The sequence below is a fragment of the Colius striatus genome, chromosome 5 (assembly GCF_028858725.1).
Source record: "Colius striatus isolate bColStr4 chromosome 5, bColStr4.1.hap1, whole genome shotgun sequence".
Taxonomy (NCBI): domain Eukaryota; kingdom Metazoa; phylum Chordata; class Aves; order Coliiformes; family Coliidae; genus Colius; species Colius striatus.
The window spans coordinates 59,018,719-59,045,550 of record NC_084763.1 but is presented as its reverse complement, the minus strand read 5'-3'; the positions used below and the strand labels follow the sequence as shown (position 1 = coordinate 59,045,550).

Below are 26,832 nucleotides of genomic sequence, written 5' to 3'. Positions count from 1 at the left end.
GAAAAAGCAAGCAAGAGAAAAAGCAACTGACAGTGGTTAGGGACTTCCCTTCATACAAGTGCACACAGAAGCACATCCATGATGCTAGGACAGTACTTTTGCCCAGGCACTCGGCCCTCCTTACAGGCTCTTCAACTTACAGACAGAAGCCCCTGTATTTGGGGAGATGGGAAACCACAGCGCAGTTAAGACTGGAAGGGATACCCAAGAAGCAAGGACACCTTCTTATACAGGTGTTCTCAGTTATGTTTCTGCTACCAGACACCTCTGGTAGCCCCTGGGAAAGCAGGCCAGCTCAAGAACTTTAACCAGAACAACAGCTTGCTTTGATTCTTAAAAAAAATCCAATCCTTAAAGTTTATCAGAACACTCCAGCATTTCAGCAGGCACTGTAAGCTGCCCTGGAAGGATGGTGAGAGTGCTGCAGCCTGGGAGAACTAATGTTCCCACAGATCTAGGGTACAGTCAGGCAGCTTCAGTATCTGCATATGTGTGACGGGCCCCAGAGAAGATGAGCCTGGGTAAGAAGGAAAAGGGAGCTGCTCCTTGGGAAGAGCTGAGGCAGCTGCACCTATGTACACAAAGCACTGCTTCCTCTGACAGCTCTCTACTGTAGCTGATGAAGCAGCACTACAACAGATGTGAACACCAGCACTTACAGCATTCACGGGAGCAAGCTCATACCTAGTCATGCAGTTAGAAACAACTGCTCAAGGAATGTACAGGCAAGAGAGAGAAACACATGTCATTGTTAGCCTAGGCAATGCTGGTCAGCACAAGAGCAGACAAACCGCATTAAGAGCCATTAACGAGGCTCTGGATCCAGCAGCGTCAAAACAAGGAAAGAACAAAGGGCAACAAGAAGATTGTGGTGACTTTTGTTAAAATAGAGTTGAAGTCAAGGAAGAATAGAGTCCAGGAAAGCAGTGGCTGAGGCAGAACACAGCAATGGATGCAGGGGAAGTCAGGACAAGGCCAGGAGAGTGCATGAGGTACACTGCAGAAAAGAAGGCAACCGAAAGCTGACAATGTAAGAATCTCACCCTCTCGCTGCCTTAAGGACAAGGCCAGACTGGGAGTTTCTTCCTCACAGATCCCTGCCTGTGCTCTGCCAGGGAAGAAGGGCTGGTTTCTCATAGTGGTGTCCCCATGGTAAACAGCTGGTTGTTGATTGCTCCACAGGCAGCACCGAGGAACTGGTTATTTTCAGAAGCTGCAGGGCTCCCCTGGATGGGCACCAGTATGAAGCCAATCTCTCCAAGAAGGACAGTGCTGAGAGTGCTAGGCAAGGACACTGCACAAACACACCCCCAGATCACACTAACTGATGAATGACACTGTTTTCTCCTCAGTTCCCCACTAAATTTCAACCTCAGTCTTTACCAGCTGCAACTTGCACACGGGGTCCCTCCACAGGCCATGCTAGCCAGGGAGCAGGAGGGATGGAGGGATCAGCCATCTCCAGCAGTAAGCCTGTAATGCCAAAGCAAGACAGTTTGCCTGTGTGGGAACTCAAGATCTTCTGGAAGGCCATGTAGAGTATTAGTCTCCTACAGGATCAGTTTGTCCTAAGGTAGTACCTGGGACTAAGTATTTCACTTTGAAAACAGAGCTGATGGGCAGCTCAGAGGCAGCAAAAGAAAATGCTGTTTCTCTCAAAAGGTGCTGTCTCCTGCATGAAGGGTAGCTGTTCCTGGAGCACTGATGACAACTGTCTGTCAGTCACAAGACAGACTGGAGTGTGGAGTATTGCCAGGGACAGGGTGTTATGAAGACCCTTGTCTCCAGAGGACCACACCTGAGCAGGGCAGGCTGGGCAATTCCAGACAAGCGCTGCTGTATCGCCCGGGAAAGTCAGTCCTCGCTGAGGGAAAACCTTCCGAGGGGGCCTGCAGTGCACATTTGGCAGCGGCAAATGAGTACTGGGCTCCCCCGCTCCGCCCTTCTCTCCGAGCCGACCGCGTCCCTGCGAGGCAGCGAAGCCACCGGAACACGGCCGAGGGACGGGCGCTGACGGCCGGCGGGACCGGGCGGGCGGCCGCACCGGCGCCACGCCGAGTCCGGAGGGAAGAACGGCGGGAGCAACGTCAGGGTGCTCCAGCCCGCGCCTCCGCGGGCAGCCGAACGCGTACGATCCGAGCCCGGCGCGGCGGTGCCGCTGGCGGGAGACAGTGCCCGGGCGACGGCGTCCCGCAGCCGGAGCTCCCGCAGGTGCCCGGGGCAGAGCCAAGGCAAGTCCCGCCGCGGGGTCGAGCCAGACGGAAGCTCGGGCCAGGGGGCCGGCGGGACGCGAGGCGAGGCTCACCGTCCCGTCCATGCTCCTCCCCGCCGCGCCGTTCTCCCGCTCTTACCGGGGCCGCCGTCCCAGCGCCGGGCGCCTGCGCGGCGCTGCGGAGAGCGGCGCAGGGACCGTCTGCAAAGTGTACACCGCCCGCGCACGGGCGTCAGCGCGGGGCCGGGCACGGCTCCCGCAGCGCCATCGCCGCCGGGCCAGGCGGTCCCGGCGCGGGACCCGCGGCTGCTGCGGCTCGGCCGCGCTCCCACCTCCGGCGCTTTATGCCTCTCCGGCGGCCGGAGGACGGCGCGGCCGCGGCCCCTGCGCCCGCTTCCCGGCCCCGGCGGGGGCGGCGCGGCGCGGAGCTCCTCCCGTGGACGGGCGGGGGCAGCGCCCGCACCCTTCCAGCCCCTCGGGCTGCCCCGGCAAGCCGTCGCTCGGAGACAGAGGGTCCCTGAGGAGTCGGACCGCCTGCGGGGCCGCCGCTGCAGCCCGCTCCCGCCGCCACGGCCCCCGGCCCCCACCGAGCCCCGGCGTCGCTCGCCGCCGCAGCCCCCTCAGTCGCCAGGGTCCCCCTCACCTACCGCAGCGCCCCACTCACCGCCGCAGCCCGCCCGCCCCTCACCCGCCTCGCCACCGCACCTCTCCCTGCACCGCCGGCGCCCCTCGACGCCCCTCAGCCTCCGCCGGAGCACCCGTCGCTGCCACGGCCCACGGCCCCCGCCCGCCGCAGTCCCGCCGATCCTCACCCGCCGCAGCGCCCGCGCTGCCCGCAGCCCCCCGCGCTCAGCAGCGCCCGCTGCCGCCGCCGCTCTGCCCGCCGCGGGCCGGGCTCGGCCGCAGCCCCACGCGCCCGCGGACCCGCCGGGGGGGGGGGGGGGGGTGGGTGCCGTGGGGCTCGGGGTCGCCGGCCCGGTGCTCGGTGCGGGGCCGGCGCGGCGCGCGCTGCCGCAGGACTCGGTCTCATCGGGACGCGACGCGAACTCGGGCGGTGATGCGAGCGGCGCTCACCTGCGTGTCGGCGGCGAGCCGGGCACGGCGGGGCTGAGGAGCACGTTCGGTATTTCAGAGCTGGTCCTTACCCAGAGTAGCGACTTCACGTTGGCACCGATTCCTAACGTCCTTCCCGCACAGACACAGCAGCTGCTGGGACGGTGGGGACACCGGGTGTGGGAGCCCACGGCTCAGCTGCACCGTGCCAGTTGTGACGGGAAAAGGAAAATTATTCCGTCAATATCCAGCAGAAGATTGTTACAAAGTACACTGAGGAGAGTCTGACCCAAGAGGGAGAAGTTCCAGTCAGACACAAGTTGGAACTCCTTTGGTGCTGAAGTGAGGGAGCCCTGGCCCAAGCCACCCAGGGAAGGGGTGGAGGCTCCTTCTTTTGAGGTTTCCAAACCCACACAAAACTACATACACCTGGAGCAGGACAGGGTGAGCACAGCTGGAGGCACGACAGACACCTAATGAATCATCACTCCTCTGAATCTACCCTCTTTTAGTTTAAAACCATTAAAAGTAGTTTAAAGCCATTACCCCTTGTCTTATCTCTACAGGAGTTCTGCATTTCTCGTTGCACAATGTAGGTTTTCTGAACCTCTTGTACATTCTTTCTCTCCTCCCCTCTGTAGTGGTTTAGCCCCGGCTGGGCGCCAAGTGCTCACCAAATCATTCTATCACTCCCCTTTCTCAACTGGAGAGGGGAGACAGAAGCTTAACAAAAAGTTTGTGAGTTAAGGACAGGGAGATCACTCAGCAGTTGTTGTCACAGGCAAAATAGACTCAACTTGGGAAGAACTGGTTTGATATATTAACAATCAATTAAAATTGAAATAAAACTCAAATCTTCCCATCCCTTCCTTCTGCCTGGGTCTGTCTCTGCCCCTTCAATGGCGCAGGGGGATGGGGGTTATGCTCAGCCCATCCCAGATGGGCTCTGCTGCTGCTGCCTCTCAAGGGGAGGCCTCCTCACACTTCCCCTGCTTCAGTGTGGGGTCCCTCCCACAGGAGACAGTTCTCCAGGAACTTCTCCAGCATGGGTCCCTCCCAGGGGCTGCAGTTGCTCACACCCTGCCCCACCGTGGGTCTCAGCCCCAGAGAAACAGTACCTCAGGAAGGAACCACTGCAGCCTGGGTCCCCCGTGGGCTAACAACCGCTGCCAGCAAAGCTGCTCCAGCCTGGGCTCCCACGGGTTCCCAGGCCCTGCCAGGAACTGCTCCAGCGTGAGCTTCCCTGGGGGTCACAGCCTCCCTCTGGCACTCCTTCAAGATTTGATTTTCTCCTTTGCTTTGTATCTTTGTTTTGTTTAAGTGACAGTCCAGCAAACCTCACTATCCTGTTTCCCACGATTCTTCCTCTTCTCCAGTGAGGGCTCACTAAGAATTATAGCCTGCCCTATGTCATATTAAAGCCTTCTCTGCAGAAGCTTGTTTTACATCACAGGTGTCTCCAACTGCTACAACCCCTACAGCTTTCAGTTTCATTGCCACAGAGATTTCCTGACAGTTACCTTACTGCATCTTTTGCGGCATTTTACTCTCTCAACTTGGTTACATGACACCTGTTTCAGCCCCACGCAGCAGATGAGAATGCTTGCTCTGCTTGCCTGCTGTTCTCCAGCATCTAAAGCCCACTGATGGTCCTTCCAGAGTGTGATCTAGAACAGGGATTCAGGGAATTCCCATTTAGGTATTACACCATGTCGACACTTGCATTTAAAAAGCCATACATCCTCCCTGGCACCATGTGGCTGTATTTCATGCATCAGAATCTCTTGTTCACCTGTGTGGCCTTGCCTCCATCTAAAAGCGAGGCAAGAAATTCTCACACAAACATCCTTTGTCTGATGGTAGAGGTGATGAACATGGTTTTTGTCTTGTGATCCTACGGTAGGTCTAATGGCCAAAATGGGAGAGTCTGCTCTATAGCTGGGGTCTGCACGGCATGCTGTGTGTGGATCAGAGGCCCATTCCCTGCTGCACCACTTGGGGTTCCTTGCACCTAGAGGATGTAGGATTATCTGCACTGCTCTCTCTGTATAGTGTTAGCCCCAATACATCATCTTTTAAATGACACCTGACAGTCTGAGTGCCTTTCCTACTGGAATCACAATGCATCAGCACCCCTTCATGCAGATGCAGAGCAAGCCTCCCCGTGAGCTTCTCCTGTTCTCCCTCTTTGCAGGTTTACCTGGCAGCACACGTGCATCCTACTCACACACTCAGCAGACATCCGACTTCTTCCCACCTAAATGTAATCAAGATATCTCTCACTTTTTAAATAAATAAATTTGAGATTTCTGTTCCATTTGAAGCAACATTCCAGACTTTGAATACTTCTTTTGAAGATTTTTCTAGTTTTTCAGCATCTCTTTTGATGCCTACACCAGACCTCCACCTCATCCTCTTCAGGAGCATGGCACATACAATTTCTCTCCTTAAGCAGTGCTTATGTGGCCATGAACAGGGTTAGTCACACTCACTGGCTCCTAACACTCATAACTGTTTTAACTGTAGAAGTCATACACTGGAAGATCTTGTGAGGAGAGACTGTCCTCGAGAAACTTAAAATGCCACTGGATAACAGCTGACCCTTTGTGCAGGAGAGGGGCTGAACCAGGTGAACCCCAGAGGTCCCTTCTGAGATACAGGATAGGGGAATCAAAATCATTACCTGTTTGCTTAATTTCTAGACAAATGATTTTGCAGTCACCTGTCTTATAGAAAAGTACAACTTACATCTGAATCACTGTGTAACAGCCCTGTCCTCATCTTCTCCCACCTGGTTAACCTTTGTTTCCACTCAAATAATCAAGTACAATGACTGACACGTGGCCAAAAACCTGTTCCCATAGAAGTGCACTGAAAACCCCACCTGGTCACTAAGGCAGCTTCCCATCTGTTTAACAACCATATTGATGAAAACACAGACATCAATGAGGAGTAACGGCCCTTCTGAGTGAGCAAGCAGCTGCCTGCTTCCACCAAGCTGCACATCGCAAGTAGGTGGGTGCAAATGGTGGGAACCAGGCCCCAAAACTGCCTGACCTTGTGGAGTCAGAAGCACAACCAAAAAGTTTTGGTGTTAACTGAGGCATTTTTCTGTCCCTCAGAACAGCTGCAGACAGGCAGGCTCACAGGCAATCGATGCAGGGACTCACTGGGGCATCACACTGACCCGTTAGTCTGCCAGCCCTGCTCCTCTGGGACAGGACGTGACCCAGCTCTGCATTTGCAGGGACAACACTTTGCTGACCCTGCAGAACTGACAGGCGGTTGCTGGGGACTTTGACAGTCCCTAGTTGCCTGCTAGGGACAGCAACCCCGTATCATACCACCCATGGTGCCCAGCCCAACGAAGCAACCTAGCACATGTCAAAGGGAATCTTCATCTCCTTCACCTTCCCAGATGACACAACAGTGGAGGAGCCAAATGCATCACATAGCTCTGTGCAGCACCACACCAGACAAGCTGTGTTTCTGCCTCCTTTAAAAATGAATGCAAAAAGACAGAAACACACAGAGTGTGCAACAGCAGCACCGAGGGCAACACAGTTGAGGTACCCTTGCTCCAGTATCCAGCTCACATTCACCCTCTCTGCACTGCTCAGCAGAATTAGATGCTGTAAAGCCTGTTCCACATCCCTCACTCCAGATACTGTAAAGTTTACAAGAAACCAGGTGAGTCTGCCTGGAAAGAAACTTTTATTTCTTTAAAAAAAACCCAAACAACCAACAACAACAAAGGAGGACAAAATCCCACCAGAAGCAGCCTCTGTCCGCAGCCCATGCCTGCACCTCGGGACAGGGCTGGGAAAACCTCCCTCCTCCTTTGACTTCACCTCGCATGCCCTTCACCCACGGCAGAGGCTGGGAAGGGGATGGAAAGTGCCAAGTGTTAAGGTGCCGAGAAGCTCCTGATGTGTTGAGCCTCTCAAGTGCTGTTGGCCTGCTCCTGCTCAAAGAGGGCCATGGCCAAGTGCGAGCGGGACGCAAGTCCCTCCAGGTTGCTGAGCAGGCAGCGGTGGTACAGCTCCTCACTGAGCCGCGGGTTGCAGCTCCTCAGGGCGTATTTCTGCACCAGCCCCGGCTCCACCGCTCTGAAGAGGTGCAGGCCAGAGTAGTGGAGGAAGACATCAAACACCTCCATGCTCTCCAGCACCTCATCCTGGTCTAGGATATCAGCTGCCAGTTTGGTACGCGCTGTCATGTAGTCAGAGTTGTAAAAGCAGGCCTCGGCAAAGGAGTGCCTGTCGAAGTGTCCGTCCCGCAGGAAGTCGGTGCCCGAGGAAGCCGTTTGCTCGCTGCGGTACACCAGTGCAGGGTTGAACTCCTGGAAGTGCACTGGGAAGAACACCTGCCAGTTACTGATAGTGTTCATGCGGCAGCGGTTCAGGAACTCCATGTTGATTTCTGTCCAGACGCTGGCCAAGAAGAACAGCGTATCTACAGGGTGCTTCTTTGAGACTATGTCCATGAGCTTCACTTGTGAGGGCACCTCGGTTTTTACGCTGATCCAGGGGATTTTAACCTCTGCATAGCGTTTCTCCAGCTCTCCCACCATGGCTTTGACTCCAGCAAAGACATCCACCTGACCGACTCGCTGGGCATCGTAGGGGTGGTAGACAAAAAGCAAAGTCAGCAAGGCATTGTCGTGTGTGTCCAGGGTGTTCATAGCAAACATATCCAGGAAGTTTGCCACAAAATCCAGATCCTGCACCGTCAGAGGAAGCACCAGTTGCACCCGTGTGGCCTCGGTCACATATGGCATGGGGATGATTTCCACCTTACTCAGGGGCCGCACCAAGCTCACCCGCTTGGCCAGCAAGTGGCTGTGGCCTTTCTGCGTGACGGCCTCCAGCAACAGGTCCAGCGTGTACTCCATGCCACGCGTGGGGTCGAAGCGCCGGTAGCCGTTGAGCAGCTGCCGCTTGCTGAAGCGCAGCAGCGGCTGGTAGCGGCCGTTCAGCTCCTCCAGAGCCCACTCGATGATCTCGCTGATGTCGGCTTTGCTGGCTCCGGACAGCTCGCACTTGGGGGAGCCGTCAGGACAGGAGAAGAGGTGCTGCTCAGTGAAGTAGTCCCAGCTGATGACCTCGAAACGCGACTTTGGGAGGAAGGGGGCGTTGATGCCCACGGGCCACGTCAGGCCTGCCTCACCCGCAGGCGTCAGTGACGTCAGGTTCCTAATCTGCATCTGTGCAGAGACAGAACGCATGCTCACCCCACCGCTTCCTCACAGAGCTCCAGCCTGTCCCCCTAACCAGGCCTGCCTCATCCCCTACAAATGTATCTCAGCAGCACCACACCATTTTCTTTTGGATATCACGGTGCCAAAAATGCCACTTACAGTCACCCACAAAGAGAAGCAAGTGTCTTCTTCCAATACACTGCAAGAACAGGAAACCCGTTTGGTCATGAAGCTTTTGCAGGTATCTCTCAGCACATACCTGGAGGTCCTGGATCTCCTGGTAGGCTCTCTCCAGCTGGATCCTGCTGAAGTGCTTGTGCAGTCGGTACATGAGGGTCACATCAGAGACTGGGTGCACAGCAAGAGCTGCTTGGAACTCCTCCTCTTCCTCCTTCTCCGGCTCCACGTTTTTGGCCAATTCATAGGTGTGATAATGCTGGCCCTGAAGTGGAAGAGAGCCAGAGAGACTGGCATGGAACTTGAGCTCCCAGAGAAACCTTCCCTCATCCCAGACGCAGGTCTGGCCCATGTTCCATGCTGACTGCAGTACCCAGAGATGAAAGCATGAGCTGTTTGACGCTACCCACCATAACACATGCCTGTGTGCTTCTGGGTACCACCATACCCTTCAGCTGACCTCCAAAACCCCCTGGATCAGCATCTGCTAGTAGGCTGAAAATTAAACACTGTATGCACTCTCTCTCCCAACATCTTGGCTCCGATTATCACAAAATGGTAGGCCTATCACCTAGGTCAGGTGAGCCTCTCCTCGCTGCTGCCACAGCTCATGGTCCTTTCTGCCTCTGTAAGCCACAGCAGAGGCTCAGGGGAAAGACCTTTTGCTGTGCAGCAAGCCCCAGAGAGGCTGAGCCAGCACAGCCCCCAGGAAGGAAGCGAGTACCTGGAGCTGGGACACACAGGCGACACCGAGAAAGTCGATGATGCAGCGGCCCAGCCACTCGTCCGGGCGCACGCTGAGGATCTCGTTGCGGCAGCTGTCCAGGTGTGGCTGCAGGTGCAGCAGCAGGCTGCGGGACAGCACGTAGCCGAAGCCACCGTGGCAGTAGCGCGCCTGCTCATCACCCCCGATGAACTCCTCCGCTCGGCCCAGGTACACATCCTGGTTAATGCTCAGGTGCGTCACCAGAGCCTTCACCTGCTCAGCCTGTGCGTAGGTGTCATCCTGCATGATGTAGAACCAGTCATAGTCGGAGCCAAAATGCTGGTAGATATAGTGCATGGTCTGGTACATGAGCCAGATGGGCCGCTCATCGCCATGGGCCACCAGCACCATGCCATGCGGCACCTTGGCGCTGCGCAGCCCGCTGAAGTACAGCAGCCGTGGGAAGTGGTGCGCCACTGTCTTGTTCACTGCCACTGCCAACGTGTTCAGGGTAGCCCTGGAGGTCAGCACAGCCACAAACAATCTCTCGTGGAAACCCAGTTCTGTCTGGATGTAGCGAGTTCTGCAAAAGAAGAGCACGTTTGCGTGACAGACAGTTGGCAGACAAAAAACAAAGGATTATCGTAACCTGGGGTAAGTCTTTATCTGCTGTACACATAAAGGATAGACGTTACCTGAGCACTTTTTTGTAAGGCTTGTTAGGGTCCCTGTAGTAGGGAACAATCCGAGGTCTGAAGTCCTCGTGGCCAGGGCCCGGCCTCCCTTCGGCGGCCTCCAGATGCGGCCCACTGGCGGGAGCCCCGGGTCGGCCCGCGGCGCCTAGGCACTGCTCCTCGCCGCCGCTGTGGCTCCAGGAGGCGCGCAGCAGGCTCAGGCTGCAGCCGAGCGACAAGCCCAAGACGAGCGGCAACACGGGCCGCAGCGCAGCTAGAAGCGCGGCCAGGCGCATGGTGGGACCGGGCCCGGCGGGGAAGCGCCAAGCCGCGGGGCAGCCAGGCCGCGGGGCAGCCCCCTCCGCGACGCGCCGCTCCGGGGCGGCGGCCTTGCTACGGCCAGGCCGGGCTCCCCGCGCCGCTGCGGCGCTCAGGGGGCCGGTGGCCGCGGGGCATCGCCGGCGCGGGCGCTCGGGCGGCGGCGGAACCTGCAAGGCGGCGCAGAGCGCGGCGGCCTCCGCGCTGCCACACCCCCCCCCCCCCCCCCAGCAGCGGCCCCGCGGGGCTCAGCGGCGCCGCGGCGCTGTGAGGCGCGGGCGGGCAGCAGGGGTGGGCGCAGGCCGGCGCTCGGTGCGGGGGACACGGAGAGATGCGGGGGCTCCCGCCCGCCCGCGCCGCCGCCGCTGCCACCTCAGCCGCCGCATCGCCGCCCAGCGCGCTTCCGCTTCCGCTTCCGGCGCGGCGCACCGCCCCGCGGCCGCTCTGCCCCACTGGCGCCGCCCCCGCCTCGCGCCCGGCGCGGGCGGTGTTTGGGGGGCGGGGCCGCGGGCGGCGCGGTGCACGCCGGGAGCCGCAGTGCCCCGACCCGGCCAATGGCAGCGCGCGCTCGGGCCCCCAGCGCCGCCGCGCGGCCGCCCGGCGCACATGACGGCGCGCGCTGCCACTGGTCGGCGGCCCGGCGGGGGCGGGGCCTGTGCACGCGGTAGCGGCGGCGCCGTTGCGACAGAGGGAAAGCGCCGAGACAGCGGTGCGAGCGTGCGGCGGGCGGGGCCCGGCCCGGCGGCGGTGACGGCGGCGGCGGCGGCGGGCGGGGGGCTGGGGGCGCCGGGCCGGGCCGGGCCGGCGCGGGTGGATAAGCGGGTGGATAAGCGGGTGGGTGGGTGGACAGGCAGCTCTCGGCCGAGCCTGGCGGCGCCGCGTGCTCCGGGCCCGGGCAGGCGGTTGCGGGGCGGGGCGGGCCGGATCTGATCCGCGCGGCCTAACGGCCCCTGTCGCTCCCCCGCCGCAGCCTGTCCGCCGCGCCATGCCCTCGGACCTGGCCAAGAAGAAGGCAGCCAAGAAGAAGGAGGCGGCCAAGGCCCGGCAGCGGCCGCGCCGGGCTGCCGAGGAGAACGGCGATGCCGGGACGGAACCGCAGGAGGCCCGGTCTCCCGAGGCCAACGGATCTCTGCTGCCGGGTGAGAGACGGCGCCGCCGTAATGCCAGTCCCGCCGCGCCGGCGGCTGCCGCCAGTGCCGACACACAGTGCCCTCGGCGAGGTTTGGCCGGCAGCCTCAGGCGTTCCGGCGCTGGGAGCTTGCAGCCAGCGCTACTCGTGGGTAGGGTGGTTGTGCCCGCGGCTTAGCGAACAGGGACATTTGCTCTTTAGAGGCTATGCCCCGTGGGCACGGGCTGGCGCTGAGCGCTGAACGAGCGGGGCCAACCGTCTCGGGGCCTCTGCCATCGCGGCCGCTCTGCTCCGAGCCGGCGGGACCTGTGTGGTAGCTCTCCCGAGCCAATGCAGGTGAAGGATTCGCTAGCCCTTCTCCCGAGGCTTGAAGGATAAAGAGAGAGGATGCTTTTTCCATCTCAAACAGACGCTGTCCTGATCTTCCAGTACTTGATGCACAGACCTATTTGGTTTTGGGTTTGTTCTGTTGTGGTTTTTGCCTGCTGTTAGAGCCGCTGTAGTGTCTGAAATCTTACAGATACTGCTGTGATCCTCTCATTATCTGTTTCTCCGGGGCATATCTGGTTCGTGTAAACTAAGAGTCTGACTGTCTTAATGGAAGAGCCGTTTGCTGACCTCCCCAAAGGTAACGCTTGCGGAGAGACAGTTTATTTCTTCTCGTCCTTTCCGTTGCCCGCCAGGGCCCGCAGGCTGTTGGGCGCGAGAGTTACTTTCAGCGCGCGGGTCAGTGCAGGCGAGGCGGAGCGCCCAGCCGGTGCCTCGGGGCGGTCCCCCGGCGCGCTGATGGGCGCGGGCAGCCGCGGCCGTGCCGGTGCCGATCGCGACCTTGTGTGGTCACGGCACCGCCGACCCGAGCCCCGGCCCGCACCGGCGCCGCCGACCCGCGCTGCCCAATGGCCGCGCGCTGCCGCCGCTCGTTTGCATACGGCGCTGCGATTGGCGGGGCCGGCGCGCGCGGCCCGGCCCACGGTCTCACGCGCGTTTCGCGGCGGCGGCTCCCGGCGGTGTGGCGGCAGCGCCTCCCCCTCCCCGCACGCTCTGCCCGCGCTGCTCCCACCGCAGGGCCCGGTCGTTACAGAGTCACCGAATCTGTAGGGCTGGAAAGGACCTATCACTGAGCACAGCCTGGCTCCAGTCTCCTCGCACCCACTCTTTATGTATTTGTAAACATTAATGAGGTCACCCCTCAGTCTCCTCCAAGCTCAAGAGCCCCAGCTCCCTCAGCCTTTCTTCACATGGGAGATGATCCACTCCATCATCTTGGTGGCCCCGTGCCAAGTTCTCTCCAGCAGCTCCCTGTCCTTCTGGAACTGAGGGACCTAGAACTGGACACAATATTGCAGATGCGTTCCTCTGCGGCTTTAGGCACGTTTGCTGGAGTGGTGACAGCAGCTTTGCTAGGTGGGTGATTTTGGTGGGAATGCTGACTGTTGATGGCCAGGGTGCAATCCCTCGTTGGCCTGAGGCATGAGCAGCCTCGAGGCTGGGTTTCTGCTCTGAGCAGCTGGAGTGTTGCTGAGGTCTTCAGTGACTTTTCTTCTTCAGATGGTAGTGTCTCACCCAGAGGTGAAAACTGGGCTGTAACTCAGGGCTGCAACAGAAGATCTGCCTGGCAGGAAAGCTTTGGTTATACTGTAGGAGGAAAGGAGGAGGGAGTCAGGCACAGGGACATTCTGGCTTCTCATAAGATTGGTATGGTCTGTTCCAATGCTGATGCTTCTTTCCACGTCTCAGCTTTCCCTTCATTTGTTTTCTAGCCAAGCTTTCTTTTGGCCAGCCCTTTCCTTAAGCTTGCAAGCATTACTTTATAAGTTCTCTTCCCACCTTGCAGCAGTGAAGGTTTGTCCCATCATACCTGGATAACAGGTTAGCTGTTCTGGCTGCTCACTTAGTTCTGATGGTCATATTTTATTGAGAGAGCAGGTGGAAGTTCTTGTCAAACCACATGTATATCCATCTGAAAAGCTGTATGTCGTTGTGTGTGTGCCTCCTCAACGTCTGGGTCGAAATGGGCACATGGGAATTGTTTTGTGATCCTGGGCCTGGTTGTATAGGTGCTCACGTCTTCCCTCATATTTGTGAATAGGTAACACTTATGGTCTGTCTCTGCATACAGAGGTGGACGCCCTTACCAAGGAGATGGAGGACTTTGAACTCAAGAAAGCTGCTGCCCGTGCCGTGACGGGAGTGCTGGCCTCCCATCCCAACAGCACTGATGTGCACATCATCAACCTCTCACTGACCTTCCATGGGCAGGAGCTATTGAGCGACACCAAGCTGGAGCTGAACTCTGGCAGGCGATACGGGCTCATCGGGCTCAACGGGATCGGTGAGTGGTGGGGCACAGGGACATGGGGCACAGGCATGTGGGCTTCCTGGAGCCACCATGTGGATTCCAGGCTGCTGCTCAAAAGCTGGATGATGGTAGATGCTGTAAAGCAGAAGGAAAGCTGTTAGACAGATGTGGCTGGGACACAGCAGTTTCCATTCTCCCATCTCTCCACCCAGGAGGCGAGTTGGTAGCATTGCTGGTAGAAGGATGAGGCTGCTTTCTGGCTTTGGACTGTGCATTTGAACTTGTTTCTGTGGGAGTTCAGTGAGATGTCTGGGATCTGGGAATCTGCCTACTTCCTGTTTGCAGGATTTGTTTAGCAGTGTCAATAAAACTGGTGCTGATGCTACTGGCCAAAGGACTTTGAGGTGTAGGGAGAGTGTGGCTTGGCCTGGATGGGGAAACAACTGTGCAGTCACTGGAGAAGGTGATGCTCTACATGGAAAAATGCAGAATATGGGTGTAAGGGAAGGAGAGCTAGTAAGAGGGACCAGCTGATTTAATTTTCAGGAAAACACTTAACTTCTCTAGCGATGAGTACATTACTTTCCTCTCCGTTAGAAATCTCGTAGAGTCTGGAGTCCTGGTGAGAGGTGTCAGACGTGCTTAGACAGCAGAAAGTACATGGCAGAGATCAAGTGTCCTAAGTCCAGGCAAGAGCTGAACTGCAGTGGTTTCCAAAGAGCTTCTTCACCCTGTCTCTGGGGTGGTGAGCCCTAGCTGGGAGAGCAGCCTGTCACAGTGAGGCATTGGGCTCTGCTGTGTCTCTAATTCTTCTGTCCTCTTGGGTGAGAAGTTCCCAAGGATTGTCTGGGGTTGGGAAGGGAGGAGACTCAGTGGAATCTGACTGCATCTTGCCTGTTTTTCTGTGACACGGTGTTTCACTGGATCCAACAATTAATTGTGGAGTGTCTGTCTGCACACAGGGAAATCTATGCTTCTGTCAGCGATTGGGAAACGAGAGGTGCCCATCCCAGAGCATATTGACATCTATCACCTGACCAGAGAGATGCCTCCCAGTGACAAGACCCCTCTGCAGTGTGTGATGGAGGTGGACACAGAGAGGGCCATGTTGGAACGAGAGGCGGAGCGTCTGGCTCATGAAGATGGTAAAAGCTCCTCGGAGTCTCCGTGACAGGGCACATTTCCTCCATTTCCCTCCCCACCGAAGGAAAGGTCTCATTTGTGTTCCTTGGCGCAGTTACATTATGTCACCCGTTCGTCTCACCTGCCCTGTGCAGTTATACCGGGGTTACGCTTCTTTGGATGAAATTATTCCATGCAGCTTCTTAAGCAGTGTCTCAGTCTTGGGAGTGAGGGGGGCTGAATAGCAATAAGGCAGGTGGACTGTGAGCTTTGTGCAGGTGAGAGCCCTTTGTTGGCAGAGGTGCTGACAGACAGTCTCTCTTTCAGCGGAGTGTGAGAAGCTGTTGGAGCTGTACGAGCGCCTGGAGGAGCTGGATGCTGACAAGGCGGAGGCGCGGGCCTCGCGGATCCTGCACGGCTTGGGCTTCACACCAGCCATGCAGAGGAAGAAGCTGAAGGACTTCAGTGGCGGCTGGCGAATGAGGGTGGCTCTTGCTAGGTGAGTGGTGTGCTGCCTGCTGCCTCCTGGGAAGATGTCTGCCTGCTTCTGACTCTGCAGAGCCACGTGCACAGTTCTGAGACCTCGGAGCAGAGAAGCTCTGTGTAACCTGCGTTTTCCCCACACTGTTATTTCCCCTCTCCTTTCAGAGCCCTCTTCATTCGGCCTTTCATGCTGCTGCTAGACGAGCCCACAAACCACCTCGACTTGGATGCCTGTGTGTGGTTGGAGGAAGAGCTGAAAACGTAAGCATGAAGGAGTTTGCTGCTTCCGTGGGTTTTGCTTTTCTGATGGAACATCTTGTCAGCATGTGAGCAAGTGCTACAGGAACACCATCTCTAGTTCTTGTGGCTACGCAACTACACTGCAGCACAGTGACAGCTCCTTGTGCTGGCTGCTACACGTGTCTACAGAAGGGCTCTTGATACAAGGGCAGTGAATTCAAGACATGCCTCATGGCAGAAATGAGAGATGCTGGTTTGTACTCCCTGGTTAAAGCTACTTCCTTTTGAGAGGCAGGAGCAGCCCTGGCAGCCTGTGAACCGGCACCTTGTGCTGTACCAACAGTGTGAGCTTTGCATTGGCTTATCCTTTTGCATGTTGTTTCTCTGTTTCCACAGAACTGTAGTGTCTCAGTTTCATCTTGTTCTAGGATGTGAGTGACCATTTTTTATGAACAAAGATAAGATGTTAAGGCTTAAGACAGAAAGCTTAGGAATGGTTGTGAAGTTCAGGTTGTCTGGGTTTTCCACCACCTTTGTCAGATGAACCTTTTGCATGCTTGCTTTAGCAGTCAGATGTTTTGGGAAAGTAGTTTGAACCTTTCTTGAAGCAGTCACTTGACAGGCATGGAGGGGACCAGGCACAGGGTACCTGGCTAGATTCACTCTGTGCTGAGCTGAGAGCAAGCAGCAAGGATCAAACTTCTTAGAAGTGTGATGCCAGTGGAGTCAATTGCATCAGTGGCACTGGTCATCTGCAATGTGGGTAGCCAGCTTCTAAGTCCTTGAGAAGACTCTTGTGGTGAAGAGTGTTTCAGTGAGATGAAAAGTTTGTTTCCTGCAGCTGGTTATAACTGTTTTACTCCATGTTTCCCAAAGCATCTCCAAGGCTTTTTCTTCTTAGTCCTACTGTTATGCAAGACAAATCTGGTGCATGTAAGTCCTGTCACCATCAGAGCCGAGAAGCAAGGATTGTTTCCCTTGCTTAGTCTCTAGTAAGATATGTGGTGCCACAGGTTCAAGCGGATCCTTGTGCTGATATCCCACTCCCAGGACTTCCTGAATGGTGTCTGCACCAACATCATCCACATGCACAACCGCAAGCTGAAGTACTACACGGTGAGTAAATGGTGATGTGCAACCAGCAAAACCAGAGGAGCTGCTCCCTGGGTCTTGTCTGATGTGCTGTGCTCCCTTTTTAGGGAAACTACGATCAGTATGTAAAGACTCGCTTGGAACTAGAAGAAAATCAAATGAAGCGATTCCACTGGGAGCAAGACCAGATTGCCCATATGAAGGTACCTGCCCAGCTGCATCAACATCCTTCTGCCCAAGTGCACCCCCTCAGCCTTGTTGTTGTGCTCTTGGCTAACTGTGCTTTGTTGCAGAACTACATTGCACGGTTTGGCCACGGCAGTGCGAAGCTGGCCAGGCAAGCGCAGAGCAAGGAGAAGACCCTGCAGAAAATGATGGCTTCTGGCTTGACAGAGAGGGTCGTGAATGATAAGGTAGGATCAGGTGTGGGATTGTATCTAGAGATCAGTATTGGAAACGTGGGCTGGAAAATCTGTAGCTGGCAGCAGGCACGGCAGACACAGCTGGGAGCAAGAATGGTACGCCCTTCCTGATGCCAAGGATGACTGTACTGAAAGTAGTGTAATTCTGAGGAGTGGAAAGAAGAGTAATTTTCTAGGGGAGAGAAGGGGATTTGTCATATCAATAAGGCTGTTCTGCAGACACAGAAATGAGAAATGATTCTCTTAAGGGCTGGAGAAGCTGGGGGAGGATGGTCAGAGCAACTCCTACTTGTTTGAAAAGTATAAGCCCACATTTGCTTCAAGGGAAAAGAAATAAGGACTCATCAGCCAGCAGATGAGCTTATAAGCAACTGATCAGAATAAATCTGTGAGTGAGTTGCTAGAGGGGCTCAAAAATTTGCAGTCTGGTGCTTTGGTCTGGAGATGTAATTTGCAGTGAGGCATGGTGATACCAGAATAACTGGGTTGTCTTGTGCCACCTCCTGCCAGGGTCTCACCAATGGGTGTTCTATGTTAACAGACTTTGTCATTCTATTTCCCACCCTGTGGGAAAATCCCTCCTCCTGTCATCATGGTGCAGAATGTCAGCTTCAGATACACCAAGGATGGGGTGAGTCTGGGGAGTGTGCATGGGTTGTGTGGAGATGACCTGTATCCATGCCTTGTCTGGGGCTTTTGGCTGCAGCTGTTTAGTGGATCACGCTTCTTGGCAGTGTTGCTGCTGAGTCTGCTGTGGATACAGCATTACAGATGCAGCGTGGAGGTTCTGGGTGGTGGTGGAGATGCTTAATATGTGTTGTGCCTTTTGTGGTCTGCAGCCATGGATCTATAATAACCTGGAGTTTGGGATTGACCTGGACACCCGTGTAGCTCTTGTTGGACCCAATGGAGCTGGCAAGTCTACACTGCTGAAACTACTCACAGGAGAGGTATGCTCCCTATGTTGTCTTCCCTGTTCTGGACCTTTATTCTTGGAGTAGTCTTCAATGCAAATGCACTTATTTGCACCTCAGTCAGGCCTTGTAAATCCAAAGGTCTTGCTGCAGTGTGGGGCTTTTTCTCTCATATAATCTGTTTGGGCTGCTTCCTCCGCCAGAATGGGGATGGCCAGATTCTGTGAGTTTGGCATACAGCAAAAAGAGGGATTTCCTGATGAAATGTTTTTATCTTCCCTTTCCAGCTGCTGCCCACAGATGGGATGATTCGCAAGCACTCCCATGTGAAGATTGGCAGATACCACCAGGTACTCCCTGCAGCAGCCCTCAGGGGTGTGAAACTGAGGACAAAGCTCATGGGAAGGGGGAACTTCAGCCAGTCTCTTTCTGCTTCTAAAGCCCCTCCCATTGCTGCCCTTGTGTGCCTGGAGGAGAGGGAAGGAACTGTTCTGTTGGCTGAATGGGCTCCAGCAAATGTTCTTAACCTGAAGAGAGGCTGGCTGTGGTTAGCCCCTCACCTTTTGTGGGAGAGGTGGTTGCCTGGTGCTTGGTGATGGCCAAGGCTGCTGTTCTGCAGCAGCCCTCCTTCCGTAGCAGTTCAGCACTGGCTGTGCTGTGAGTGGGGTTATTGCTGCTTGCATTCTGCTGCTCAGCTGCTGCCTGAGGGTTGGAAGGGGGAAAGTGCTATTGGCCATGAAGTGGGTGGCCTGCACAGCCTGAAGCTGACTTTTCTTCCCTGTCAGCACTTGCAAGAGCAGTTGGACTTAGACCTCTCACCACTGGAGTACATGCTGAAGTGCTACCCAGAGATCAAGGAGAAGGAGGAGATGAGAAAAATCATTGGCAGATATGGTCTGACGGGGAAGCAGCAGGTGAGTGTGAGCTGCTGAGGTTTGCTTTTTGCTCACTGGGCAAGTAGAGCTGCTACATTTTCTGTTGCTCTACTGATCTCTGACAGTATGATGCAGTATGCAGTGTAGCACGCCACAGCATCAAAATGCTTTTTCCATCTTTGCCTTTGAAATTGGAGGAAAAACTCCAGCTCATGGCCATAGGAACTTCCTTTGCATTGCAGCAATATGTGGGTTGGACTGGGTGACCTCCTTAGAATCCAGGTGAAGAGAAGGCAAGTTGTGGCATAGTGCTAGACTCACATTTCAGTTGTAACTTAGTTTGCTTATCTGTTACTTCTGAGATGAACACCTGGCAGAAATGCTAGAACACTGTGAGATCTGAATATTTGGTGTTCAGGGTGGCAGGAGCTTCCCCACAGAGCTGCAAACAGTGTCTGTGTTTGTCAGGTGAGCCCCATTAGGAACCTCTCTGATGGGCAGAAGTGCCGTGTGTGCTTTGCCTGGCTAGCCTGGCAGAATCCTCACATGCTTTTCCTGGATGAGCCCACCAACCACTTGGACATAGAAACAATAGATGCTCTGGCAGATGCCATCAATGAATTTGAAGGAGGAATGATGCTCGTCAGCCATGACTTCAGACTCATCCAACAGGTAAGAAAAGTAGTGAGTTTTGTCAAAGCACCTTTCTAACACTATGTAATTAAAACGAGCTGTTTTCAACTGACTTGCTCTTACTCATCCCTGAATGATGTGTGAGTAAAAAAAATTAGTGGACAGGATTCTCTTGCCATGTTCACGTGAAACAATTACTGAGCTGGCCCAGGAAAACATGAGGTGTGTGAAAGGAAAGAAAAACCAAATCCAGAAACAAACCACCAAACCAAACTCCTAGAACTGAAGAATAAGTTAAATGGAAACCCTGACACATTGTGGAGCCTTAAGTGGATTTTTCTGAATGATACAGGAGTAGGTCTAGCACAGTTTTTTCTTGCTCAATCTGCACGAGGGAAGGAAGTTGCACCGTACACACACAGAAATGCTAAGTGCTGGTTTATCAGCTGTAGCTTTGTCTGCAAGTTCAGGTATAATTTTATTTTCAGTGTGTTATATCCAAGTAGTTCAGGTCAAGAACCCTTTATGGATTTTTCTGGATTCCCAGTTTAGAAGGAAAGGCTTTCCTCCTTAGTGCATGAACAGAAAAAGAAACACGAAGGGGTCAAGGATTTGTAGTTCTAACATCTCGTATAAATTAAACAAAAACCACTCAGTAGGATGTTTCACTGCAGGTATTTTTCTTTGGTGACTGAAGTGTGAAAGTTATACCAGACTTCAGAGAGTAGATTTCGGTTACTTTTGGTAAAGTGGTGAAATGCTGTACTGTAATCCTCCCCTCTGGTGTGCTTCTGTCAGGTTGCGCAGGAAATCTGGGTCTGTGAGAAGCAGACAATCACCAAGTGGCAAGGAGACATCCTCGCCTACAAGGAGCATCTCAAGTCCAAGCTGGTGGATGAGGACCCACAGCTCACCAAAAAGACCCACAACGTGTGAGCTGTGGGGCAGTGGGTCAGGTGCCCTCCCTGGAGACCGACAGGGGCCAGCACGGCTCAGCCTGCCACCGGGGACGGGACGGGACGCCGCTGCTGTCTCTGGCTGTGTTCTAGGATTGCTGCAATACTGCTTCCCCTTGACTTGCCTTGCACCTCTGCGTCTGGACAGAGCTCTTCTCTCCTGATCTGGCTGCGTTTGGGCAACCATTTCCATATTTAGGCGACGTCCCACCTGAGCCAGGCCCCTGGGGTCACGGCGGTGGCAGTTGGGATGTCTGAGCTGCAGCGCTGCACACGTGGAGACCCCAGCCCAGCTTCTGACGCCTTGTCCTTCCCAACTTCTGCTTTGGTTTAGATACTTCACTTTAAAACTCCTCTGGCCTTGATTTGTTTTTAACTATTATTTATCAGTGTAATTAACAGATCTGCCTGAGAATCTACCAGTCAATAAAGAGGGAAGAACAGTCTTGTTTTGTTTTGTGGGACATACTGGGGCAAATGAGCTAGGGCTGAGCCCTTTCATGGCTTCCTGAAGGGCCAGCCTCTAGCACATGCAAACTAGGAAGGCAGATGGTAGTTCCCCAAGTCTGGGAGTTTGAATGTGACTGTGCTGCTCAGTGGATGAGCCTCTGCCCTCACTGTGAAACACATCCCTGTGCTTCATGCTGGGTGACCAGTCCCGGCCCCGTGCCCACCAAAGGCCTTCCTCCTAACTAAACGTTTTGTCAGAAAAGCAAGTTCTCTGTGTGTCCACCAGTGCCAGATGCAGCTGCAGCTGTGCAGAGCTACCATAGCCGACAGGGCCTTTAGCATCAGAGAGCCTTTGTAGGCTCTGGACGGTGGGAAATGTAGAACTGTGCTAGTCAGAGTGAACCGTCTGCCCTAGCACAAGGATCTGAGTGACACACAGCTCTGTAGATGGGGGGTGGGAGAGATGCACATCAGAGGGGGAGGCCCTGTGCTGTTCCTTGTCGACGCATGGCCTCTTACACAACCAGAAGTGATGTTGCCTGCTCCTTACTCCGAGTATGAATCTTCCACTGACATGTCTCAGTGCTGTTAGATAGCCCTCTTGTTCCCAGGAGGACCCCACTGCCCCATATCTTCAGTGCCCAAGCCTAGTCCCCTTCACGAATGCGCTGACATCACCGTTCCAGCCTGTCCCACCCAGACACGAAACTTTTGGTTGTTGGGTGCAAAAAGCATTTCTGTGACACTCAGGTGCTCTTTGTCACTGTGACACTTATTTGGACGAGGGGTGGCTGATGAGGTGCCTCCCCACAAGGACAGGCCTAAGACCAAACTGAATCCAGTGAAGCCTGTTGGCTGTACGAGCACTGGCAGTGACTAAGGAGCAAGTCTCCCAAACTCCATCCTTGGAAGATGTGATTTGCTAAGGATGTGCCAATTAACTTGTGTCCCCAAGCAGGAGACAGGACACAGAGGTGCCAGCATTCCCTCACACAAAGGTACATACCAGCATTGCCCTGTTACCAAATATCTGCCAGATATCAAATATCTGCTGAGAAAGGCTTCCTTTTCCATCTAAAGGACAGAAAACTTTGTTTTGTTTACTTCTGTGTCACTGCACCTTTTTTTTTTCCTGGCTCAGCTTCATTCCTGCATCATAATTACCATCACTCCTGTGATCCCTGGTTTCAAAAATAGATCAGTAGCTATTGAACTTAGGGAAATTGGCTAGTGGTTGATAGGGCTGGGACAAAGGCTGGACCTGATAAGCTTAAAGGTCAAAGCAATTCTATGATTCTACAAGGTGTGAGGTCCCCCCTCCACTGCCTTCCTTCCCTCCTTTGAGGCCCCATTGTGTGCATCAGACAGGAATCCCAAGAGCAGGCCAGCTGAGACAGCAGGAGGAGTCCTTGCTGTTGGGATGTTTAGAATGCCATCATTCAGCCACTAGACCCACCTTGCCCTCACTTACTGAATCTCCAATGACTGCAGCATCTGTGTCATAGCAGCCCCTAATGGTCCTACACCTTTGATTCTGGAGAAAATTCTTTGAGTACTTCAGTTTAGACCCTTCCACCAAAGCAAGAACCCTCCCTTTGCCAAAGCCCTGAATGGATCTGGGAACAGCTCTCCCCTGGCATTTCTGAACCATGTGCTGCTGCTCTTGCCCACCTCTTTGCCCATGTTGCTCTCAAACTTTTTCTTGGGCCTGAAAGTTTAACTAAATGAGTTACTTCCAAGCTCCTCTCAGGCCAACTGTCCTTCACCTTGCAAAGTGGAATCATCAGTCACAGATGTGTATTTGCCCTGCTCCTTGAGGGCTGCACCTGAGGCAGGTAAGGTGCTGCTGTCTTTGCTACATAACCAGACCCATGGCAGCTGCAGGTTGCTCTGCTGGAGCTCACTCGGTTAGAGGCTGAGATGAGTGCAGAAGCTGGGAAGAAGCGTGGTCATGCTCCTTCCTCTGGGGACAGGAAGGCCAAGAGGAAGCCTAAGAGAAAGGAAACCTATTCAGTCTACATCTACAAAGTACTGAAGCAGGTGAGTAAATGTTTCCTTTCTGAGAGAAACTGCTTTGTATATAAGGTTGCCTCTGCTCATTGCACGTTAACCTTATGAAGAGGAAAATCTGCTTTTCAATGAAATTAAAAAATTGAAAGCAGTAAGTGGGTAGAGGAGAGCCCCAGATGAGTCTCAAAAGTCTGTCTGTGGGAGGTAGATCCTTCGGGTAGGAGGTGAGAGATGGATGACAATCAGGAAGGGTTCCTTAGAATAAGCTCCAAAGAAGTAATTGGACAGAAGTCACAAGGATAGGAACAGCTGCTGGTAGCCCTATGAGTAACTGTTAAAATATTTCTGGTAATCTGTGGGGGAGATGAGACAATGAATATTGTGAGGTGGCCGTGAGCTGTCTGTGTCTGTTGCCTGCATGAGCCCGAAGGCAGGACGTAGAGCGTGCGAGGGTTTCCCTTACAGGCCTGTTTTCCATCAGAGGTCACGTGAATGCTCCTGCCAGTGCAGCCCCAAAGGTGCTGCAGTATCAGGGGCTTCTCCTCGGGCTCTGACAGGAACGACACGCAACTTGAGACCCTCGAGCTGGCAACTGTGGGTTCTTGTGGGGTCAGTGCCCTGCCTGGGGCCCTCTGCAGGGTGATGGGGGTGTGAGGTGGTGCTTGGTTGTCACCCCGCAGGTGCACCCTGACACCAGCATCTCCTCGAAGGCCATGAGCATCATGAACTCCTTCGTCAACGACATCTTCGAGCGCCTGGCGTCGGAGGCGTCGCGCCTGGCGCACTACAACCAGCGCTCCACCATCACCAGCCGCGAGGTGCAGACGGCCGTGCGCCTGCTGCTGCCCGGCGAGCTGGCCAAGCACGCCGTCTCCGAGGGCACTAAGGCCGTCACCAAGTACACCAGCAGCAAGTGAGCGGCCGCGCCACAATAAAAGCCTCCGCACCGACCGCCCCGTCTGTCCTGGCGCCGGGGGTCGGGGGTCGGTCCGGGGAGTGGCGGCGGCTCGTGGGCGCGGGGTGGGCGCGTGAGTGCGCAGCTCCGGCGGCAGCGAGCGGGGGTCGCGGGGATGGGGGGGTCAGACCCCGGGCGGACGGGGCTGCGCGGGGAGCGGCAGCGGTGACCCCGAGCCGGGCCCGAGCCTCCAGCCGCGGCGGGGCGGGCGTCGGGAGGTTGAGCAGTCTCTGTCCTTGCCTCGCCTGCTCCATCGCTCCCCGGGCCACGGGGTTCGCGCTCACTCTCCCTTCCCAGCGGCACCCCGAATTCCCAGGCTGCAGGATGTTCGGTCATGGCTTTTGCGGGACGGAGAGCGCTCGTGAGCAGCCCGGGAACTGCAGTTCTGTTTCTGCCCTGGAGATGGTTCTCTCCGACTACCTGACGTCGAGTACATTTCTGCTGCATGGGTAGGAGCCTGGTGCTGCCCGACTCTAAGCAGGATGCCTGTGAGCTATGCAGCTGCCCTCTGATACCTTGGCGCTCTTAGTAGATAACTGTCTGTCTGTGTAGGTAAGGTGCTGATTTATGGTGGGTCGAGCTTCTGTCTCCTGGAAGTGTCTGGCAGAGCATCCAGCCCTGGGTGAGCCCAGGAGGAGTAAGACTGTAGTGATGTGGGTGCTTGACTCTCCAATAATGCAAATACTGCTTCACGTCTCCCCACTGCTCCTTTTTTCTTTTCTTTCCTCCTAAAAGCTGGAAGAATGAAGTTGGTGATTTGCCTCATGTCCCTCTTACACATTCCTGCATTTCCTCACAGATCTGGAAGGGCAGCCTGCAGCCCAGATGCACCAAGCTCAAGAGGCAGGAGGAGGAGGCTGCCCTTGGAATGGCAAGTTCTCCACTGAACCTGCCCAGATGGTCTTTTTTGCATTTCCCATGTAGGGGTGGGTTCATTTGTCACTGTGCAAGGGTTGTGCTGCTTGTTTCCCACTTGCCCAGGATGTCACACACAGCCTTCCTTCCTGAGGGGTAACTCTGCATGTGGAGCACAGATCAGCTTTGTGAGGACTATCCACAGCTCGGCTTCTTCCAGACTGGGCCCCTGGCTCTGTGCTCTGTTGGTGCTGTGATCAGGTAAAGCTGCTTTGGGAGGAAGGGGCAGGCTCCAGGCAGCCAGCAGGGATTCACAGGAGACTGAACACTGCAAGAATGACCCAGAAGCACTCAGATAACCGTAGAGACCAAACCTGAACTCAGAGCCCACTCAGGCACTCTTCCAGAGCATCTTGGGACCACGTTGGTCCATGTGAGCCTGTCTTTACAGGTCTGTCTGTGTCCTTGCAAGTCTTGCAGTGAGTTCTTAATGCTGCAATGTTGCAGCACTGTCATGTTGCATGTCCCTGGCCCTGTGTCTGTGTCCCACCTGATTTGCTCTTGACGACCTTTCCATGCCCATGCTATAGAAGCAATCTCTCTGCTTTTTGCCCTGGTCCACTCTTCAACCCTCTCGAAGAACACTTTAGTGTGACAAAATGAATCAAAGTGTTCACAAAAAATAGTAATGCCTGTGTTGTCTGTTTTCCTTTTTGGAAGAGAACAATGCCTTGAGTGTGTTCTTTTCTCTTGTAGCATGGGGGCTGAGAGGAAAAGCATCTCTCTGGTATACAGGGAGGGAGCCTTTTGGGCTGGCAGCAGTGTGCAGAGGTGTGTGTTTCTCTCTTGCTGCATCCCTTGGTAGCAGTGCTGCCAGGTGCCTGCTCTGGTGCGTCATTAGACACTGTTCTAAATAGCATAGACAGGGATGGTTCAGCACTCAGAGGAAAATGAGCTGGTGATGGATAGCTCTGGTGATGCCAAAGCTGTTAAAATATAAATCTCTGAAGTGCAGCCAGGATTCCAGCAAGGGACTCACCTCTGTGCTCAGCTGCTGGTGTGCAGGGACAGTGCTGGTCCACATCCATGCTCTTTGCTGGCCAGGTCTGAGGCAAGCTCTTGTCTGTGAGTAATGGCAACTCTGAGTCAGTGATTTGGGGCAGCCTGAAATCGCTGCCTGGAGAACAAGAGATGAGTGGTGATCAAAGGTCAGTCAGACACTACCCACGGCCTACACACTGCTGTCAGAGGCTGTTATCTCTCATGCTGCCAACACTGCCAGGACTGAGGGTCCATGGCATCCTTGGAGCTATCTCCATCTATGTTTTCCCCAGGAAGGGTTGGTGTAAATAGTTTGTTTCCTCATTTGTTCTCACTATGCTTTGCTCACTCTGGAGTCTTGGATGTAGCCAACAATAATGCTTCTTCCTTCATCTCCCCTGCTTGGGATGGCAGTGGGGGTGGGAGAGGTATTCAGAAGCTAATTATGGGGTAAAAAAGACTGATTTGCTGTCTATAATTTCCAGGGCCATATAATGATGAGGGTCAGGAGTCATCCTGGTTCTAATGTCCTCTTTGTGTACAGGTCTGTGTTATCTTTTGCCAGACGCGGGGGACACTGCAGGACACACTGTTTGGTGAGGCTGGGCTCAGGAGTTGCCTCGTGGCACCCTGCATGGTCTCCAGGCTTGCACACAGCCCCACACCAGGGCTGGGGCTGGAGAGGAGGCTGCCATGGGCAGAGTGGCCCCGTGAGGAACGGCTGCTGCAGGCCACACGCCGGGTCTGGGGCTGGAGAGGAGGCTGCCATGGGCAGAGTGGCCCTGTGAGGAATGGCTGCTGCAGGCCACACGCCGGGTCTGGGGCTGGAGAGGAGGCTGCCATGGGCAGAGTGGCCCCGTGAGGAACGGCTGCTGCAGGCCACACGCCGCTTTCCCATTAGCGAGTGTTTAGTTCAGCGTTTTAAATAATTGTGTCCTCGGAATGATATTTAAAATCCATTTGGGAGGCAATGAGGCGGGAAAGTGCCTGTGCCATTGTGATGACGCTGCGCCCGC

General features: G+C 55.0%; 4 protein-coding genes across 11 annotated transcripts in view; 2 read left to right on the top strand and 2 right to left on the bottom strand.

The window, feature by feature from the left end:
* The window catches only part of SMARCD3 (SWI/SNF related, matrix associated, actin dependent regulator of chromatin, subfamily d, member 3), a 65,920-nt gene extending 62,533 nt beyond the window's left edge, over positions 1-3,387 (bottom strand). Inside the window, exons 1-2 of one of the 3 annotated variants that reach the window (XM_061996978.1) lie at positions 1,581-2,388; positions 1,044-1,473 (exon numbers count right to left, since the gene is read on the bottom strand). The gene's annotated coding sequence lies outside the window, so the exon portion shown is untranslated. Of the gene's footprint in view, positions 1-1,043; positions 2,389-3,357 lie in introns of those variants that run through there. The other 2 variants (XM_061996979.1, XM_061996980.1) reach the window with 2 other exon arrangements.
* A 3,573-nt stretch (positions 3,388-6,960) lies between these two features.
* On the bottom strand, positions 6,961-10,525 carry CHPF2 (chondroitin polymerizing factor 2). Its single transcript, XM_061997281.1, has 4 exons — positions 10,044-10,525; positions 9,367-9,931; positions 8,725-8,907; positions 6,961-8,471 (listed from the first exon to the last, which is right to left on the bottom strand). The coding sequence occupies exons 1-4, from the start codon at positions 10,316-10,318 to the stop codon at positions 7,209-7,211; spliced, it is 2,286 nt and encodes a 761-aa protein (XP_061853265.1). The 5' UTR covers positions 10,319-10,525; the 3' UTR covers positions 6,961-7,208.
* A 460-nt stretch (positions 10,526-10,985) lies between these two features.
* ABCF2 (ATP binding cassette subfamily F member 2) lies at positions 10,986-20,948 on the top strand. 6 transcript variants are annotated; one of them, XM_061996162.1, is made up of 15 exons: positions 10,986-11,049; positions 11,311-11,479; positions 13,559-13,801; positions 14,731-14,913; positions 15,218-15,389; positions 15,539-15,634; positions 16,627-16,729; positions 16,813-16,908; positions 16,999-17,118; positions 17,669-17,758; positions 17,967-18,077; positions 18,329-18,391; positions 18,827-18,955; positions 19,385-19,588; positions 20,348-20,948. In XM_061996162.1, exons 2-15 carry the CDS (start codon positions 11,326-11,328, stop codon positions 20,483-20,485), a joined length of 1,902 nt encoding a protein of 633 aa, XP_061852146.1. In that variant the 5' UTR covers positions 10,986-11,049; positions 11,311-11,325; the 3' UTR covers positions 20,486-20,948. The 6 variants fall into 6 exon arrangements, with proteins under 6 accessions (XP_061852146.1, XP_061852145.1, XP_061852149.1 ...); XM_061996161.1 differs by having other exon boundaries at positions 11,044-11,087; XM_061996159.1 differs by lacking the exons at positions 10,986-11,049; positions 11,311-11,479 and adding exons at positions 12,412-12,873; positions 13,018-13,164 and having other exon boundaries at positions 13,589-13,801.
* A 1,921-nt stretch (positions 20,949-22,869) lies between these two features.
* Positions 22,870-23,882, top strand: LOC133625455 (histone H2B). Its single transcript, XM_061996166.1, has 2 exons — positions 22,870-22,995; positions 23,646-23,882. Exons 1-2 carry the CDS (start codon positions 22,876-22,878, stop codon positions 23,880-23,882), a joined length of 357 nt encoding a protein of 118 aa, XP_061852150.1. The 5' UTR covers positions 22,870-22,875.
* The last annotated feature ends 2,950 nt before the right edge of the window (positions 23,883-26,832 follow it).